The following is a 19,804-nucleotide window of genomic DNA, read 5'->3' as shown; positions in this document are numbered from 1 at the left end:
TCCCAGGGAGGACACAGGAGACACCAGCCTAAAGGGACACTCTAGGTTCCAAGCCCACCTTGGCCACAACCACCTTGGCCACAACATCCAGAGCTCAGGTTCTTCAGCTAGAAAAACAATGTCTCAAGCAAGGTAATGTTTAGATACATCCTAGCCTTAAAACTCCGAATGTCGGCACTCATTCACAATGCGCAGGAATGCTTCCGGTAAACAGGAGGCTCACAAATTCATGAGCTGATTGAGCCCATCTGGATCAGTGTTAATTTTTAAAAGTCCTTCCATACGCTGAGACAAAAACTGTCTCCGCCGTAACTTGTCCTCAATCTGGTTTTGGTGAGTGTTTCTATGGATTGATTGGTTGGTCTGTTTTCCCCCTCAGAACTCCACTTTCAACATTACCGATCGATTTAGTTCCTTCTGTTCAAGAAATAAGTGTACACAAGTGCAAAACTGTCAAGCTCTACAATGTTGTTAAGTTTAGCGCCAGCTCTTCATGGATTCTCCTTACCTGCAAAAATATCAGACTGGTTCTTTCTATTTCCACCCCAGGCTTTAACACTGTACATCTACAGGCCTCAGTTTTTACAACAAAAAAAGATATATACTAAACGGCCTCTAATTTAACTTGAAAATACAGTGTAATTTCAACCGAAGAGGAAATCTTGACAACTTTCAAACTTTGAGCACGCCCTCTTGTGGAGTTTTTAGGTGTGTTGTAACTAGGCAGAGAAACAGCGAGAAAAGCAGCGTCAGGCTGGAAAAGAAATATCGAGAAGCAGAAGTTCAAAAGTATATTTGCTTCACAAAAGTGACAAAAAAGTAGTATCCAGAATTTAGAAATAACTTCTACAACTAAGTAAGAAAAAGGGCAACCCAACCAAACTGGGTTGAAGACCCAGGTAACTCAAAAACAAGGAAACGCAAATGATTTATAAATTTAGGAAAAGATACCCAGTCTGATTGGAGAAATACAAATTAAAATCACAATGACACTATTTTGAAAACTTAAAAATCTGGGAATGCTCAATACTGGTAAGGATGTAGGCACCTGGAACCCTCATAAACTGGCTGGTGGGAGTATAAATTTCACTTCTTTGTAAACAATTTAGGAATATGTAGTAAAGTAAAATACATGTATTAACTCACAATTTGACTCATAGGCATATACTCTGTTATATGCATCTATATGTGCTATCTACATAGAAAAATTTTAGCATGGAACCAAGGCAGGCATAACAAAAAGCCACACAAAGAACCTATCGACAGGAAAATAAATCGTGTTATATAAAATGTAATTATAAAACTATGAAAACAAATACATCCAAACGCACGTATTATTTTTTCTTTATTTCAAAATATTAGGGGGTACATGTGTTCTTGTTAATGGATGAATCGTATAATGCTAAAGTCAAAGCTTGTAGTGTGCCCGCCGCCAGAATAGTGCACGTTGTACCCAATAATAAGCTTTTATCCCTCACCCCACTTTCACCCTTCTTTCTTCCAGGTGTCCAATGTCCTTTACACACCACTGTATGATCGTGTGTATCCACCATTTAGCTCTCACTTATTAGTGGGAACGCATGGTGTTTGTTTTTCCATTGCTGAGATACTCACTTAGATCACGTTCTCTAGTTCCATCCAAGTAACTACAAATGACATCATTTCAATCTATTTTATAGCTGAGTTGTACTCCATAGTATGTATGTATCCATATATCACCTTTTCTTTATCCACTCATCAATTGACGGGCACTTAGGCTGATTCTACATCTTTGCAACTTTGAACTGTGCTGCGATAGACATCCAGGTACCGATCTTTTTGACATAATGATTTCTTTTCCTTTTGGAAGATACTCAGTAGTGGGATCGCTGGTTTGCATGGTAGGTCTACTTTTAGTTCTTTGAGGAATCTGCATACTGTTTTCAACAGAGATTGTACCAATTTACAGTACCATCAACAGCGTATAAGCATTCCTTTTTCACCACCTCATGCCAACATCTCCTGTTTTTTGATTTTTGAATAATGGCCATTCTGCCAGGGGTAAGGTGGCATCTCACAGTGCTTTCAATTAGCATTTCCCTGATGATTAGTGATGCGGAGCATTTTGCATGTCTGTTGCCATTTGCATATCTTCTTTTGAAAAAAAAAACTCTGCTCATGTCCTTTGCCAAATTTTTAATAGAGGTATTTGTTTTTTTCTTGCTGATTTGCTTGAGGTCTTTGTAGATTCTGGATATTAACCCTTTGTCAGATGTACAGTTTGTGAATATTTTCTCCCATTTTGTAGACTGTATATTTACCACGTTGGTTTTTTCCTTTGCAGTGCTGAAACTTTTTAATTCAATCAAGTCCCATTTATTTATCTTTGTTGTTGCTGTACTTGCCTTTGGGGTCTCAGTCACAAATTCCTTGCCTAAACCAACGTCTAGAAGAGATTTTCCTATGGCTTCTTACAGAATTTTTATGATTTCAGGTCTTACATTTAGTTCCTTAATCCCTCTTGAGTTAACTTTTATATGTGGCAAGAGATAGGGATGCTGTTTCATTCTTCTACATGTGGCTATCCAATTTTCCCAGCACCATTTATTGAATAGAGTGTCCTTTCCCCAGTGTATGTTACTCTCTGCTCTCTCTAAAGTCAGTTGGTCTTAGCTACATTTATTTCCGAGTTCTCTGTTCTGTTCCATTGGTATACCACACCATGCTGTTTTAGTTACTATAGCCTTGGAGTATGATTTGAAGTCAGGTAATGTGATGCCTCCAGATTTGTTCTTTTTGCTTAAGATTGCTTGCTTTGGTTATTCAGGCTCTTTTTTGGTTCCCTATTAAGTTTAGGATTATTTTTTCTGGATCTGTAAAAAATGACATTGGTATTTTGATGGGAATTGTATTGAATCTATAAATCACTTTGGGCAGTATGGACATTTTAACGATGCTGATTCTTCCAATCCATGAGCATAGGATATTTTCCATTTGTGTCATCTATGATTTCTTTCATCACTGTTTTGTAGTTCTCCTTGTAGAAATCTTTCACTTGTAGAGATCTACACTTGGTTAAGTACATTCTTAAGTATTTTATTTATTTATTTTTTTGCAGCTTTGTTAATGGTATTGAGTTCTTGATTTGACTCTCAGCTTTATTGTTATTAGTATTTAGAAATGCTCCTGATTTGTGCACATTGATTTTGTAGCCTTATACCGTTGAATTTATTTATCAATTCTAGGAGTCTTTTGGTGGAGTCTTTAGGGTTTTCTAAATACAAGATCATATCACTGGCAAACAGGGACAATTTGACCTCCTTTTTCCCGATTCAGATGTCTTTTATTTCTTTCTCTTGCCTGATTATTTTGGCTAGAACTTCCAGTATCATGTTAAATAGAAGTGACAGTGGGCACACTTGTCTTACTCCAGTTCTTAGGAGAAATGCTTTCAGCTTTTCCTCATTCAGTACGATGTTGGCTGTGGGTCCGTCATAAATGGCTTTTATTATTTTGAAGTATGTTCCTTCTATGCCTAGTTTTTTGAGAGTTTTCTTTTTATCATGAAGGGGTACTGACTTTCATTGAATGGGTTTTCCTTTGTAAGTTACTTGATGTTTTTGCCTCCTGGCTCATAAGTTTCTCCTTCACATTGATGTTGGCCAGTCTGATGACTACATGCCTTGGTGATGCCCTTTTTTTTCAATGAATCTCCCAGGTGTTTGTTGAGCTTCTTGTATCTGGACGTCTAAATCTCTAGCAAGACCAGGGAAGTTTTCCTCAATTATTGGTTTTCCAGGCCTTTTGCTTTTTCTTCTTCACCCTGGGATGCCTATGATTCTTTTTGTTGTTGTTTTGATTTTTTTTAATTCAGAATATTACAGGGGTCCAAATGTTTAGGTCACATACATTGCCTTTGCCCCACCCGAGTCCGAGCTACAAGCATGTCCATCCCCGAGAGAGTGAGCACCATACCCATCAGATATGAATTTACCCATCCCCTCCTTTCCCCACCCACCTGCCCAACACCCTATGTATGAATGTTACTTCCATGTGTGCACATAAGTGTTCATCAATTAGTATCAATTTAATGGTGAGTACACGCAGTGCTTGTTTTTCCACTCTTGTGATACTTCAACTAGAAGAATGGGCTCCAGCTCCATCCGGGATAGTACAAGGGCATTAGTTCCCGAGGGGACAGAAGCTCTCCAACGGTCCCAGAGCCTGCAGTCTTCCAGAGGTGTGAGGAGGAAGAACAAACACTCCCATCTATCCTTGTCACGGAGCTCCAAATTCCTCAGAAGTTGATCTCTACCAAAATCTTTCTCCTTGTTCGGCTCCACAACTTCTTCCCATGGAATCTCTGGTAGGTTCTGGAACTTTTCCCTCAGAATCACATCTGGGTTATGGTTTTGTTTTTGTTGTTGTTGTTGTTTTTTCCATCTAAAACTTTTCCTTCTTTCTGAGATGACCTGGTGACCGATGTCTCTAGGCAGCCATCCCGCCTCCCTCATCACACACGTATCACTGATCTCGCCTAAAACAGATCTTTCTCATCCTCGTGCGGGCTTTTGAGATCATCACCTTACTCTATAAATATTAACCAATACATTTGCAATCACCGTGCTCTGGTCCTCAAGTCTCTTCAAAAAAAATTACTAACTTGTACAGAGCTGTATGTACAGGTGGTTCTTGAGAACTCCTTCCTCATTCCCCAGGATTCCTATCAGCAAGTCAAAGGAAGTATAAGATCTACTCAACCACTACCTTTACCTTCCCAGCTTCAATCTGGAACAAGTGCCTCTACCCGTGTTCTTAATATTAGCAGCTAACATCGGCAGCAACAGTGCCGGCATCATTGAATTAATATTATTAAGAACTCGCTGTGGAACAGAACTCTTTTCCTCGATCAACGCATTCGATACTCACAATAGCCTTGCGGGGTGAGTGTGACCAGAGATGCACGCACAGGCCTAGAGATTCAGTCACGGGTCTCAGGTTACAAAGCTAATACGTAGCACTATATGATATTTGGGTGGGGGGGGGGGGTGGTCAATGAGCCAAATTTATAAAGAAGTTCAAAATAAACACATCAGTATCACATTAAAACTGAAGAAATCTTGGATTTAAAGAAATTCCAGTTCTTTACTATTTCCCAGACGGGTATTCTAAATATTCCCCGAGAGACACACAGCACCGGAACGATCTGTTATATGGGGGTGATATGAATAGACTGGAGGAAGACAAAGAGGATTCTGCCCAGGCAAGCTCAGACTGGGAGGAAGGTATTATTGGGAGCGTAGGAGAAGTTATTAAGGTTAACAGTCTAGACAGCTGAAGGTCTGATAACGACGGCACAGTGATGACTCACAGGCTGAGCGGAGAGACTGCTACTCAAAGAGTATTCCACTGCATAAACGTTCGTCCAAGCACAGTAGGCTTGGTAACTACATTGAGCCAATTTCCGGCTGTCACAAGACAAATCGACACATCATAGGCGAACAGCAAAACCCAACGCCACACACGCCCGTGAAACAAGCGTGACACATGTTCACAATGCGTTGATCAATTTATTCATTTCACAGATATTTACTGATCACCTGCTCTGTGTCAGGCACGGAGCTGGGCAGTTGGACTAGATCAGTAAACAAAAGCGGCAGAATCCTTACTCTCCCTAAGTCTGTGCTCCAGCTGGAAGAAATTAACAACAAACATAACAAATAACTAAATTACACAGCAACTTACACATCGGTGGCTGTTACAGAAAAGGGAAATAAACAGAGTACGGGAGGGAGAATGGGAGTACGGGAAGGGCTGAAAGTTTTACAGGAAGTTTTGTAGATACCACGAAGGTGATTTCTGAACAGACATTTAAGGAGGTGAGAAGCCACGAAAGGGTGTTTGTTCCCAGGAAAGGACACAGGGAACGTGAAGGCCTGGGGCAAGTGAGCACCTGTAGTGTGAGAGCCAGGGAGGAGGAGGAGGAGGAGGAGGAGGAGGACGAGGGGGGAGGGGGAGGGGGAGGAGGAGGGGGGAGGGGGAGGAGGAGGAGGAGGAGTTGGACACAAGATCAAAAAGGGAAATGCGGCCAGAGGCTGACTTTCATTTTAACAGGAACTCCCTCTCTAAACATTGACAAACAAGCAAAAAAAAAAAAAACATTAGGTAGCAATTGTCCCTTCCCACAAGCAACTGGCATGACTTCAAAGTTTCAGAGACATCATTCAATTTAGTTATTTTTGTTTTGTAAATAACTTATATGGAATCGATGGTTCATTCTTTTCCCTGCAGACTAATACACACACAGCCCACCCCACCCCTCCCAGATCAGTTTGGGTTTAAAAAGATGGTAAAGGTCCCTGGTTAAAAATGCTGGACAGAGTGCAGGTCTCGTCCCTGCCCCTCACCTCCACGCCAGCCACCCGGCCTCCTCCTGGACACTCAGACACACCAGGCCGCCCCTACCGTGGGGCCTTGACACTGGCTGCTTGTCCTCTCACAGCCACGCTACGTGGTCCCTGCTTCCTGTGGGTCTCTGCTCCCGTGACACCTTTTGTAAACTGCAAGGACCCTAAGACGCCCTGGCCCCGTTCCTGGCTTTGTTTCTCTTACCACCACTTGACATTTTTCTTGGGGCTCATGTTGTTTATCGTATCTGCCTACGATAAAAGTTCCAGAAGAATATTTGTCCCTTGATCACTACTTTATCTCTGGTACTTAAAACAAGAATACCTGGCAACTGTCAGGCCCTCAGTAAATTGGGCTGAAGGAAGGAACGGTTCTGCGAAAAGCGGCGTGGACGTGGCGTGGACGTCAGAAAGACTGCGGCAGCTGCGGCAGGGACAGATCGTGACACTGAGGAGCAAGGCCAGGAATTTTGTGTCTCATCCTTTCAGTGACAGGAGACCATCAAAGGTTCTCGTGTGGGAAAAGCATTAGCAGATTGATGGTTTCAAACTATCGTTTTGGATGGGGACGGAGTATGAGACTTGGGTAGACAGCAGTGAACGCAGGGTGACGGGTGACTGAGGGGACAGTGAATGCGGGTGACAGGTGACTGAGGGGACAGTGAACGCAGGTGACGGGTGACTGAGGGGACAGTGAACGCAGGTGACGGGTGACTGAGGGGACAGTGAACGCGGGTGACGGGTGACTGAGGGGACAGTGAACGCGGGTGACGGGGGACTGAGGGGACAGTGAACGCGGGTGACGGGGGACTGAGGGGACAGTGAACGCGGGTGACGGGGGACTGAGGGGACAGTGAACGCGGGTGACGGGGGACTGAGGGGACGGTGAACGCGGGTGACGGGTGACTGAGGGGACGGTGAACGCGGGTGACGGGGGACTGAGGGGACGGTGAACGCGGGTGACGGGGGACTGAGGGGACGGTGAACGCGGGTGACGGGGGACTGAGGGGACGGTGAACGCGGGTGACGGGTGACTGAGGGGACGGTGAACGCGGGTGACGGGTGACTGAGGGGACGGTGAACGCGGGTGAGGGGTGACTGAGGGGACGGTGAACGCGGGTGACGGGGGACTGAGGGGACGGTGAACGCGGGTGACGGGGGACTGAGGGGACGGTGAACGCGGGTGACGGGTGACTGAGGGGACGGTGAACGCGGGTGACGGGTGACTGAGGGGACGGTGAACGCGGGTGAGGGGTGACTGAGGGGACGGTGAACGCGGGTGACGGGGGACTGAGGGGACGGTGAACGCGGGTGACGGGGGACTGAGGGGACAGTGAACGCGGGTGACGGGGGACTGAGGGGACAGTGAACGCGGGTGACGGGGGACTGAGGGGACAGTGAACGCGGGTGACGGGTGACTGAGGGGACAGTGAACGCGGGTGACGGGGGACTGAGGGGACAGTGAACGCGGGTGACGGGGGACTGAGGGGACAGTGAACGCGGGTGACGGGGGACTGAGGGGACAGTGAACGCGGGTGACGGGGGACTGAGGGGACGGAGAACGCGGGTGACGGGTGACTGAGGGGACGGTGAACGCGGGTGACGGGTGACTGAGGGGACGGTGAACGCGGGTGACGGGTGACTGAGGGGACGGTGAACGCGGGTGACGGGGGACTGAGGGGACGGAGAACGCGGGTGACGGGTGACTGAGGGGACAGTGAACGCGGGTGACGGGGGACTGAGGGGACAGTGAACGCGGGTGACGGGGGACTGAGGGGACAGTGAACGCGGGTGACGGGGGACTGAGGGGACAGTGAACGCGGGTGACGGGTGACTGAGGGGACGGAGAACGCGGGTGACGGGTGACTGAGGGGACGGTGAACGCGGGTGACGGGGGACTGAGGGGACAGTGAACGCGGGTGACGGGTGACTGAGGGGACGGAGAACGCGGGTGACGGGGGACTGAGGGGACGGTGAACGCGGGTGACGGGTGACTGAGGGGACAGTGAACGCGGGTGACGGGTGACTGAGGGGACGGAGAACGCGGGTGACGGGGGACTGAGGGGACAGTGAACGCGGGTGACGGGGGACTGAGGGGACAGTGAACGCGGGTGACGGGGGACTGAGGGGACAGTGAACGCGGGTGACGGGGGACTGAGGGGACAGTGAACGCGGGTGACGGGGGACTGAGGGGACAGTGAACGCGGGTGACGGGGGACTGAGGGGACAGTGAACGCGGGTGACGGGTGACTGAGGGGACGGAGAACGCGGGTGACGGGGGACTGAGGGGACAGTGAACGCGGGTGACGGGGGACTGAGGGGACAGTGAACGCGGGTGACGGGTGACTGAGGGGACAGTGAACGCGGGTGACGGGTGACTGAGGGGACGGAGAACGCGGGTGACGGGGGACTGAGGGGACAGTGAACGCGGGTGACGGGGGACTGAGGGGACAGTGAACGCGGGTGACGGGGGACTGAGGGGACAGTGAACGCGGGTGACGGGTGACTGAGGGGACGGAGAACGCGGGTGACGGGGGACTGAGGGGACAGTGAACGCGGGTGACGGGGGACTGAGGGGACAGTGAACGCGGGTGACGGGTGACTGAGGGGACGGAGAACGCGGGTGACGGGGGACTGAGGGGACAGTGAACGCGGGTGACGGGGGACTGAGGGGACAGTGAACGCGGGTGACGGGTGACTGAGGGGACAGTGAACGCGGGTGACGGGGGACTGAGGGGACAGTGAACGCGGGTGACGGGTGGCTGAGGGGACGGAGAACGCGGGTGACGGGGGACTGAGGGGACAGTGAACGCGGGTGACGGGGGACTGAGGGGACAGTGAACGCGGGTGACGGGGGACTGAGGGGACAGTGAACGCGGGTGACGGGGGACTGAGGGGACGGAGAACGCGGGTGACGGGGGACTGAGGGGACAGTGAACGCGGGTGACGGGGGACTGAGGGGACAGTGAACGCGGGTGACGGGGGACTGAGGGGACGGAGAACGCGGGTGACGGGTGACTGAGGAGACAGTGAACGCGGGTGACGGGGGACTGAGGGGACAGTGAACGCGGGTGACGGGGGACTGAGGGGACAGTGAACGCGGGTGACGGGTGACTGAGGGGACAGTGAACGCGGGTGACGGGGGACTGAGGGGACAGTGAACGCGGGTGACGGGTGACTGAGGAGACAGTGAATGCGGGTGACGGGTGACTGAGGGGACAGTGAATGCGGGTGACGGGTGACTGAGGGGACAGTGAACGCGGGTGACGGGTGACTGAGGGGACAGTGAACGCGGGTGACAGGGGACTGAGGGGACAGTGAACGCGGGTGACGGGGGACTGAGGGGACAGTGAACGCAGGGTGACGGGGGACTGAGGGGACAGTGAACGCGGGTGACGGGTGACTGAGGGGACAGTGAACGCGGGTGACGGGGGACTGAGGGGACAGTGAACGCGGGTGACGGGGGACTGAGGGGACAGAGAACGCGGGTGACGGGGGACTGAGGGGACAGTGAACGCGGGTGACGGGGGACTGAGGGGACAGTGAACGCGGGTGACGGGGGACTGAGGGGACAGAGAACGCGGGTGACGGGTGACTGAGGGGACAGTGAATGCGGGTGACGGGGGACTGAGGGGACGGCTACAGTCAGATTCTGTTGTATCAACAGCAGAACTGCTGCACCCAACAAGCTAACACCGCAGCGGGTAAGAACATCTTGAAAACTCAAACACACCCACCAGAGCACAGGAAACTGGCAGGGCTTTACAAAGAAAACTGCAGAAGCTTCTTTTATTTCTACCTCCATTCCTCACCTCTCTTCCTTCCTATCAGAAAGTTTGCTTTTTTAATTTTTTTCCACAATAAAATAATAGTTAGTAGATGAATTAGCAGTACCTGTTGCGCTATACTGTAACTAGTGGCTTAGTTGTTGATCACCCCAATCAGACTATAAATAGCTTTGAGGGAAGAACCACAGATAATAAAAGTACGAGTGACGATGACAATTGATTACTATGTTTTACACTATTCTAGCACAGTAACTCATTCAACTTCAACACAACCGTCTGCGGTAGATGTTTTATGTTCTGCATTTCACAGATGAAGACAGCGAGGCACAAAAAGACAAAGGATCTTGCCCAAGGTATTACTAGAGAGTGGCCATCTGGCTTTGTATCCTCGATACTTAACACACTGCCCAGCACATAAACCCTTAATAAATGTTTGGAGAAATAAACAAAAACATGAACTTTAGTTTATCCTCTACCTGCTGTACTTTGAGTCTCTGTTTCTGTCTGTCTGTAAGCCAAGGGCTTCTGGGACCTTCCCCTCGTCCACGCAGCCTCTCCTAGGAGCTTTACAGAATTTTTTTTTAACCTTTCACTGACGGTCCCTACAGAATGCTATTTAGGCATCTGGAGAGTCAGAAAAGCTGCTTTTGTGGTTTCCACAGGCATCCTCACTCTTAGCACGTCGTTTTAGAAGTGCCCATTTTAATGGAGAACGCATCCATGTGGGTGGTCTAAATGCATCAAAGACAGCCTGACGCTTTAGAAAACAATTTTCCTTTTTCTTTTCCTGTGAATGTTTATTCTACGTGGGCAGCTGCTTTTTCGTGTGGGATAAAGCAAGACTCCCTTTTCTCAAATATTTTCCCCCGTAGCATCTTGAAATGTCATGTAAAATATTACAATTAATGAAAAAAATAATTCATTCTCCAGATAGATGAATGGCCTAACAGTTTTTATAAACATAAAGGGAGATAGATGGTCTTCTATGTCCCCAAAACCTAGGCTTTCGATTCAGCATGTTTTGCGTTTTACTCACTCACTAATCTAGAAGAGTCACCACTTCCCAGGAGGGAGGTAACGTGAGAGGAAAACAAGAGGGTAAGAAAGGAAGAAAAGGAAATAGCCAACTGTCACTCTCCGGGAGGAATGCCGCCTTACCATTATTTAGCCCTTGTTTTTCCTGCTTTCCACTTAAAAAATTATAAAGTCGCAACAATGACTAATACAAGTAAAGTTGCCTAGCTCAATTCACGATGTGCTATGGGGAAAAAAAGTTTATAATTTAAAAGATTCATCTGTTTAAGTTTAACAAATAAAACTCATGCTATCATGTTAAATATGTGAATATTTATAAAAGTGTAAGTTGTCATATTTAAAGGAATGACTGTTGGATAGAGTTTTGCTTAAAAATTTTTCACTAAAAAATAAAAAAATAAAAAAAAATTTTTCACTGACACAATAGCCAAGACCAGAAAAAGAAACGTATTCAAAATGTCCAATGTATATGTTCTATCTGCCTAACTCCAGAACTTGAGTGCAGACATACATAAGCGTTTAAATAAAATTTACGGATACAATAAAACTCCACATTTAAAAATTTCAAATTTACAAATCTCTCAAACTGACGTGTCCTCACAACCAATGTAAATCCAAGCAGTTCCCAGGATTTACAAGGCAATTTTTTTGGAAGACAGAAAAGTTCTGCCGCTGTAACCAAAGCGATACCTGAGGGAGGGCACCGTAGTTCCAGATGTAGCCCTTGTGAGGGAAGATATTCGGCGTGTAGCGTAGACGGCCGTTCTTTACGTCTTGCTTGATGGGATTCAGTGGCTCCTTGGTGGCAATCTACGCCAATCACAGGGGAAAGAAAGGGAGGGGAGGATGAGACATGATTGATCCTATAGCCAAGTGGTATTTTTAAAATCTGTTTTTCAGACAAAATAGTCACATTCAAACTTAATGATCAAAAGTGCTTTAAAATAAATTAAGCCAACTCTTACTACTAATTTATAGTACTATATAAGACAAGCTATCTGGAAAGGAAACATTAGATTGTTTATTTAGGTAGTCTGTTATTTATGCACTCCATTATTTCTAACACAAATAATAAAATTATTGAAATGGAAAGAGGATAATGATTAATCAACTTGCTTTTTGTTACTAATCTCAGGTTTTTTTATTACCCTCAATCTTATAATAAGCTTAACTCAAAGATTCTTACCATATACTCAACAGTGAAAAATTGAAAGGCTTTCCTCTGAGATCAGGAACATAACAAAGATGCCCACTCTTGCCACTTCTTTTTTTTTTTTGAGACAGAGTCTCGCTCTGTCGCCCGGGCTAGAGTGCCGTGGCATCAGCCTAGCTCACAGCAACCTCAAACTCCTGGGCTCAAGCGATCCTCCTGCCTCAGCCTCCCGAGTAGCTGGGACTACAGGCATGCACCACCATGCCCAGCTAATTTTTTTAATATATATTTTTAGCTGTCCGTATAATTTCTTTCTATTTTTAGTGTAGAGACAGGGGTCTCGCTCTTGCTCAGGCTGGTCTTGCCACTTCTATTCGACACAGTACTGGAAGTCCTAGCCAGAGCAGTGAGGCAAGAGAAAGAAATAAAGGGCATCCAAATAGAAAAGGGAGAAGTGAAACTGTCACTGTCTGCTGATGACATGATCTTATACATAGAAAACCCTAAAGACTATACTAGAAAACATGAGAACTAATAAATGAATACAGTAAATTTGCAGGACACAAAATCAGCACAAAAATCAGTAGTGTTTCTATATGCTAACAAACTATCTAAAAAAGAAATAGAGAGAACAATGTCATTTACAATAATGACAAAAAAAATTAAAATACTTGGGAATAAATTTAACCAAGGAGGTGAAAGATCTGTACACTAAAAGCTATAGAATATTGATGAAAGAAAATGAAGACACAAAAAATGGAAAGATATCATATCCTGTGTTTATGGATTGCAAGAATTACTATTGTTAAAATGTCTACACTGCCCAAAGTGATCTACAGATTCAACGCAATCCTTATCAAAATTCCAATGACATTTTTCACAGAAATAAACAATCCAGAAAAAAAAAAAACACAGAAAAGAAAAACAAAACAGTTAAAAAAAAAAAACAAACAAGAAAAGACAATCCTAAAATTCATACGGACCCATCAAAAACCCCAAATAGCCAAGACAATCATGAGCAAAAAGAACAAAGGTAGAGGCATCAAGCCACTTGGTTTCCAACTATCCTACAAAGCCACAGCAACTGAAGTCGTACGGGACAAGTTGGGCATCTCATCTGAAATGCTCCAAAATCTGAACATTTTTGAGTGCATGACACTCAAAGGAAATGATCATTGGAGTGTTTCAGATTTTCGATTTTCAAATTTGGGAGGCTCCACTGGTGAGTATAAACATGAGTATTCTGAAATCAGAAACACTTCTGATCCTAGGCATTTTGGATAAGGGATGCTGAACCTGTATTGATAAAAAAAAAAAAACCCAGATACATCGACCAACAGAACAGAAAGCCCAGAATGAACCCGAGCACATATGGCCAACTGATTTTCAACAAAGTGCTAGGAATATACAATGGGAAAGGGACAGTCTCTTCAATAAATGGAGAGAGAAAACTGGATTGTCACACGCAGAAGAATGAAATTGGACCCTTATCTCTTACCATATACAAAAATCAACTCAAAAGGGATTCAAGACTTAAATGTCAGAACAGAAACTGTAAAACTACTAAAAGGAAACATGGGAGGAAACCACGAAACACTGATCTGGGCAATAATTTCTTGGATTCAAGCCCAAAAGAGCAGGTAACAAAAGCAAAAATATACAAATAGGCTTACATCAAACTGAGAAGCTTTTTACAGCAAAGGGAACAACAGTATAACGAGTCAACCTACGGATTGAGAAAAAATATTTGCAAGCAATACATCAGATAAGGGGTTAAGATCAAAAAAATATGAGGCCAGACACCAGCCTGGGCAACACAGTGAGATCCCAGCCCTACAAAAATTTTTTTAAAAAATTAGCCTGGGTGACAGAGCAAGACCACATCTCTTAAAAAAAAAAAAAAAAAAGCGTGCATATATATATATATATATATGTGTGTGTGTGAGACTCAATAACAAGAAAACAAAAAACCTGATTAAAGAAATGGAGAAGGCACCTCAGTAGTCATTTCTCCAGGACAACATACAAATGGCCAACAGATACATGAAAAAATGCTTCAATTCACTACTTAGAGAAATGCAAATTAAAATCACAATGAGATACCATCTCATACCTGTCAGAATGGCTACCATCAAAAAGACTAAAGAAAACAAGTGTGGGCGAGGGACGTGAAGAAAAGGGAATCCTTACACACTGTTGGTGGGAATGTAAATCAGCAGGGCCATTACGAAAACCTGCATGCAGGCTCCTCCAACCAAAAACAGAATTATTTTTATGATGATGCAACAATTGCACTTTTGCAAGTTTCAACTGTTGTCTAGGAAAACTAAATACATCTCAGAATCTATTGAAGTAAACCTTGAAAATATTTGCCATATTCAAAGAAAGGCGAGAGAAGATTAAATAAATATGACTGTAACAAACTAGAGAGGAAACATTGAAAAGTACTGTCTTTAAAGTGTAAACTCAGCTCTAAATATTTTTCTCAACTATCCCAAATTCAAAATATTATGCCAAACAACTTGAAACAAAGTTTTTGTACCATTATCATCATTAGTTCGACTTTATATTAATAGAACGTATCCATACCTCCATTTTAGCATTTGTCCACCGAGGTACTTCTACAACCATATTAAACAAATTCTGTGGTTCAAAAGAAACAAAAAACAAAGACAGAACATAAAAATTTTTGCCTACGTTTTATTTTTTCATTTATTTCCTCTACAAAATGCTTTAGGTTCATCTCCTGCCAGAAATGTTTAGAATCTGCATCATGGGTCTACCTGTGCCTTAAATTTCTTCTACAAATTAGAGAGGTTGTTTACGACACAGAATTTAAGCCACCACGTCACGTGAGCACTACTGCGCGGTGGCAGAGGTGACTCCGTGTCCGGAAATACCTTTGCAGCGTGGTGACAGAACTAGAATGAAGTCAGGCAATGTGCTTTGACTTTTATTTTCCAACCAAAATAGAGTGAGAGCCCGAGTTCGTCACGCGAGGATCCAGCCTCACTTTCTAATCTGGAAAAGTAAGTGTGACCGTCTCTGTCCCACTCCCCACACTAGGCTGTTGGGAAGATCAACTCTACAATTTCAAATCAACACACCGAAAACCAAAAAGTAAAATATTTCGAAAATGATAAAACAGCATTTAAATCCACATTACGATCACAATGTAACAATTAAGGATATCAGTATGGGCCATCATATAGCTCACGAAGAGTTAGACTAAACTTTGTAAATGCAGCTTGTGCGTCTGGCAATTTTAGATTCCTTAAAGTTACAAAAGGACCATTGCCTTTTTTTTTCATTCTGAACCTTGTAGAATGGTTAAACCCAGGGAGACTCAGGTCAATGGTGAGTAACGATAATTTCCCATAGTCAGCTGCGCAAAGAGAAAGTCTCACAGTGAAAGCGGGTTTGCGTATGCCATTTTGACATCAGTGACTAACAATTGATCGTGGAGAAGTGACACCAAGCGCAGCCACCGGCCGGGGCTAATCTGCAAACTGCCTGCTACTGGCTCACGGAGGAACATTTATAGCAATTGGAAAGAGCGATTTTCACATCTGTCAAACCTAATAATCAAAAATTGGAACTTGAATTACACTTTTCTAATAATTCATTTTGACTGATTGTTTTTTAAACGATCAGTCAGGATAGATTAGACATAAACTAACAAAAAAAAAAAAACTAGCTCTTCACCACAGATCATTCGGGAAGCAGTGACTTACCATACTTTTCAATCATTCTTACACATCAAAATCGCCAGGCCAGTTTTAACCAATAAAGAAAAAAAAAAAAAAAAAAAAGATCCATAGAGCTCCACCTCTCATCACCTGTCTGAACACACCTGTTCTGGGGTGGAGCCATGGCGCTGCTCATTTTTAAAGTCTCTCTAAGCAATTTTAACTTGCAGCCAGCGTTAGTTTGAGCATTGCTAAACAGTATCACTGAGGGGTTTCTTAGTGAAACATGGAATGCTATTAACACCATTGGCACAATTAAATGTAAATATATATTGAGCCATAAAAAAATAATGTTTTTTATTAAGTTTTTCTAGATAGGACTGAAGGTTACAAATAGCAAAAACCACAAATCCATGAGATAAACAAAGCTAAGAATGAATTCTCCAAAAATTGCTCCTCGGAGTCTGTCTCCTGCCCGTCTTAGCGACCTCACACACAGTCCCACTGTTACGTTTCACTGTCTTTGCTCTTTCATGAGGTTCCCCATGCACCTGTTTAAATATGTCTCAAGTAGCTGTTAAAAAGAAAAGCCAAAGTACACGGCAGATGTTCACATAATTTATTCATCCCTGAAAGCCCGGCTGTAAGAGAACAAATGCGTGTGGATGAATACTCAGAGGGGACAGAGGAGGCCAAGCTCATGACCATCGTTTTACAGAATGACACCTACCAAAGCCACTTACAGAGACTTGAATGAGGCCAAGAGAACAATAGATGATGTTGAATGTGACCACTCTCCCTCCTCATTTGTTCCTAATCACTAAGAGCTTATTTCCAGCCGGCCTTTCTTCTCCCAGCTAAAATCCATTTGGCCCTAGTTTTTTAAAGCCAACGTTAGTCTGGTTTTCCTAAGATGAGTATTTTTTTTTTGTTTTTTTTTTTTAAGATGAGTGTTAATTATAAACCAACAATGGTCTGCCAAAAGTTATTAGAAACTCAAAAACACAGAGGGGGCACAATCGAATCAGAAAGTTGTGTATGTGACAGGGACGCCGAATTCCTCCTTCAGTCCTTTTTTTCTCTCCATTTCTTTCTTGTATTTTTGTTGCAGAAATCAAAAACAAAAACTAATAACATGTATTAAAAAGCAGTCGGTATGTTTTATACACATGGGGAAAAAAAACAGGAAGAAATCTCCCTTTTTTCCTCTTAAACTTTCAAATAAACTCAAACCAGACAAGTCTTCAGCACATAAACTGTGTTCTAAGAATTAAATTTTAATTTGGGCCGGGCGCAGTGGCTCACGCCTGTAATCCTGGCACTCTGGGAGGCCGAGGCGGGAGGATCGTTTGAGGTCAGGAGTTCAAGACCAGCCAGAGCAAGAGCGAGACCCTGTCTCTACTAAAAATAGAAAGAAATGATCTGGCAGCTAAAAAATATATATATATATAAAAATTAGACGGGGCTGGGCGCAGTGGCTCACGCCTGTCATCCCAGCACTCTGGGAGGCCGAGACGGGAGGATCACTCAAGGTCAGGAGTTCGAGACCAGCCTGAGCAACAGCGAGACCCCGTCTCTACTAAAAATAGAAAGAAATTAGCTGGCCAACTAAAATATATATTAAAAAAATTAGCCGGGCATGGTGGCACATGCCTGTAGTCCCAGCTACTCGGGAGGCTGAGGCAGGAGGATCGCTTAAGCCCAGGAGTTTGAGGTTGCTGTGAGCGAGACTGATGCCACAGCACTCTAGCCCGGGCAACAGAGCGAGACTCTGTTTCAAAAAAAAAAAAAAGAAAAGAAAAGAAAAAGAAAAAAAGAAAAAGAAAAATAAATTTTCATTTGGCTCTCTGGACTCAGAATATGTTTTCCCATTGAAACAACGGTTCCAGGTTCATGTACAAGGTCCCCAGGGGCCCATAAAGCCTTGAGGCCCTGAATGTCCACCCAGCACCTAGGGCTGTGGTTCTCAAACTTCATGATTAGGGTGCACCGGGGATACTGTTGAACGTGTAGATTTAACCACGCCCCATAAAGCAGAGAATCTGATTTAGCGGAGATGGGATGGGGCCAGGGCTCTGAATTTTTAACAAGCACTCTACGAGGTTCCAGTGTAGATGGTTCGAGGACGACTAAGACAAATATCGGTGTAGAAAATTGGAAGACAGATCCAAGGTAAAGGTTGTAGGCATTAAACAGCCCCCGCAGCTGTGTCTGGCAGTGGATTCAAAGGCTGGGGTCCCACGCTTCCGCTGGGATAGAGAACAGATGGAAATGAGGCTGGGGAGGTAAACCAAGGCAGGAAGGGGCAGGAAAAGCCGCCTGGCATCGGCAGGACACTGTAGCGCTAGAGGGGATGACAGACACCCATCCAGCGCTCTGGTCCCACAGCAAGAACTCTTCAGGGCCCGACAGCCACGTACTTACAAGATATTTTTAGACTATATTTATTTTAGCATCTAGTCGGTGTAACTGTTTTTCTTCTCCCCTCCTCCCAAAAAGACTATTGTTCCTGGATTCTAAAGCAGCCTCTCAAACCATCTTCTCACTTAGAATAATGATAACAATAAAGATAAACGGAGCAATTTTCATGGCGTACATATACTTTAGACCATCTGCCAGGATAAGCAACCTGCTACTGAAATCTGGATTCCCGTCCTAAAGGTTTTTCGCTTACGAAATGAAATGGTGACGAACCACCTGGAACATTCCCATCCACAGAGACGGAAAGTGGAACCAGGGGACGGAGGGAGGCAGGAGTGGGGCAGTTGGGTTCTGTGTGTTCGGAGCGTCAGTTTGGGATCATGAAAAGGTTCTGGAGACGGATGGGGGTGAGGACCACACAGCCGTGTGAAAGCACTTAACGCCAGCGAACTGTACACTTCAGAAAAGACTAAAATGACAACTCTTATAGTATGAACATTTTGCTACAATAAAGAAACATTACACAGTGATATCTGCCCTGGCTGCCTTAAAGAAACACGAGAAGAAGGAACACATCAGAATGCACGTCCAGGTCTTGCTGGGGGGTGGGGGTGGGGGAGGAGGGGGAATTTAGAAACATTTTACAAATGCAAACTATCATCAAGGTTTTAACAGACAGCGTAAAAGCAGTTCACGAAAATGAAAACTTTTAGGCATACCTCACATTCATCATTTCGTGCTTTCTTCGTAGGAATGCCATTTTCCTGGAAAAGAAAAGACGGTGTTTATGATTGTAGTATTTGATGGAAGAATACGGTTTCATTGCACAGCAGCAAAAATAGGATTATTGCATTCACATTCTGCTACAGAGGCTGCCCAGAAACCCGATCCCACACAGAACCTGCCAAGTTCCCAGTTAGTTTCCCCCCCCGCCCCCCCGGGATGTGCACCCCCGGTGAACAGAGCAAACTGTTTCATAAAATAAATCATCCAAAAAGCTGAACCTTTCTCTTTTTATCAAATAAGCAAAGGCTGTGTTCAGGCTTTAAGGGCAGAATGGCAGTTTCCAGTGATCACGCTTAGAGCAGTCATTGCGTTACTGAAATGAAGCTCCGGGGAGCCCGCGCTGGGCTGCACCTCCCGCCCGCGGGTCCCCCAGGCGCGACCGCTGCGTCTCCACCCAGCACTTTCACATTAAACCGACCACGTGGTGGGTGGGGGAGAAAAGTGGCGCGGTGTGTCCCAATGTCCCCATGTCCGGAATCCACTGGCCTGCCTTCTCCTCAACTGTGCCTCATCCCAAATCTCGTGTTCCCCCAAAATACATCCCTC

The 19,804-nt window shown here is 45.0% G+C and overlaps 1 protein-coding gene across 3 annotated transcripts in view; it reads right to left on the bottom strand.

The window, feature by feature from the left end:
- The window catches only part of PPA2 (inorganic pyrophosphatase 2), a 52,952-nt gene that overhangs the window by 27,738 nt on the left and 5,410 nt on the right, over positions 1-19,804 (bottom strand). For all 3 annotated transcript variants that reach the window (XM_069459220.1, XM_069459221.1, XM_069459219.1), the window contains exons 3-5: positions 19,192-19,236; positions 14,952-15,005; positions 11,900-12,019 (exon numbers count right to left, since the gene is read on the bottom strand). In XM_069459220.1, coding sequence (XP_069315321.1) covers positions 11,900-12,019; positions 14,952-15,005; positions 19,192-19,236 — 219 coding nt within the window. The remainder of the gene's footprint in view (positions 1-11,899; positions 12,020-14,951; positions 15,006-19,191; positions 19,237-19,804) is intronic.

This window comes from Eulemur rufifrons, chromosome 26 (assembly GCF_041146395.1).
Source record: "Eulemur rufifrons isolate Redbay chromosome 26, OSU_ERuf_1, whole genome shotgun sequence".
Taxonomy (NCBI): domain Eukaryota; kingdom Metazoa; phylum Chordata; class Mammalia; order Primates; family Lemuridae; genus Eulemur; species Eulemur rufifrons.
The sequence above is the reverse complement of the archived record's forward strand: the minus strand, read 5'-3'. Positions and strand labels throughout refer to the sequence as shown.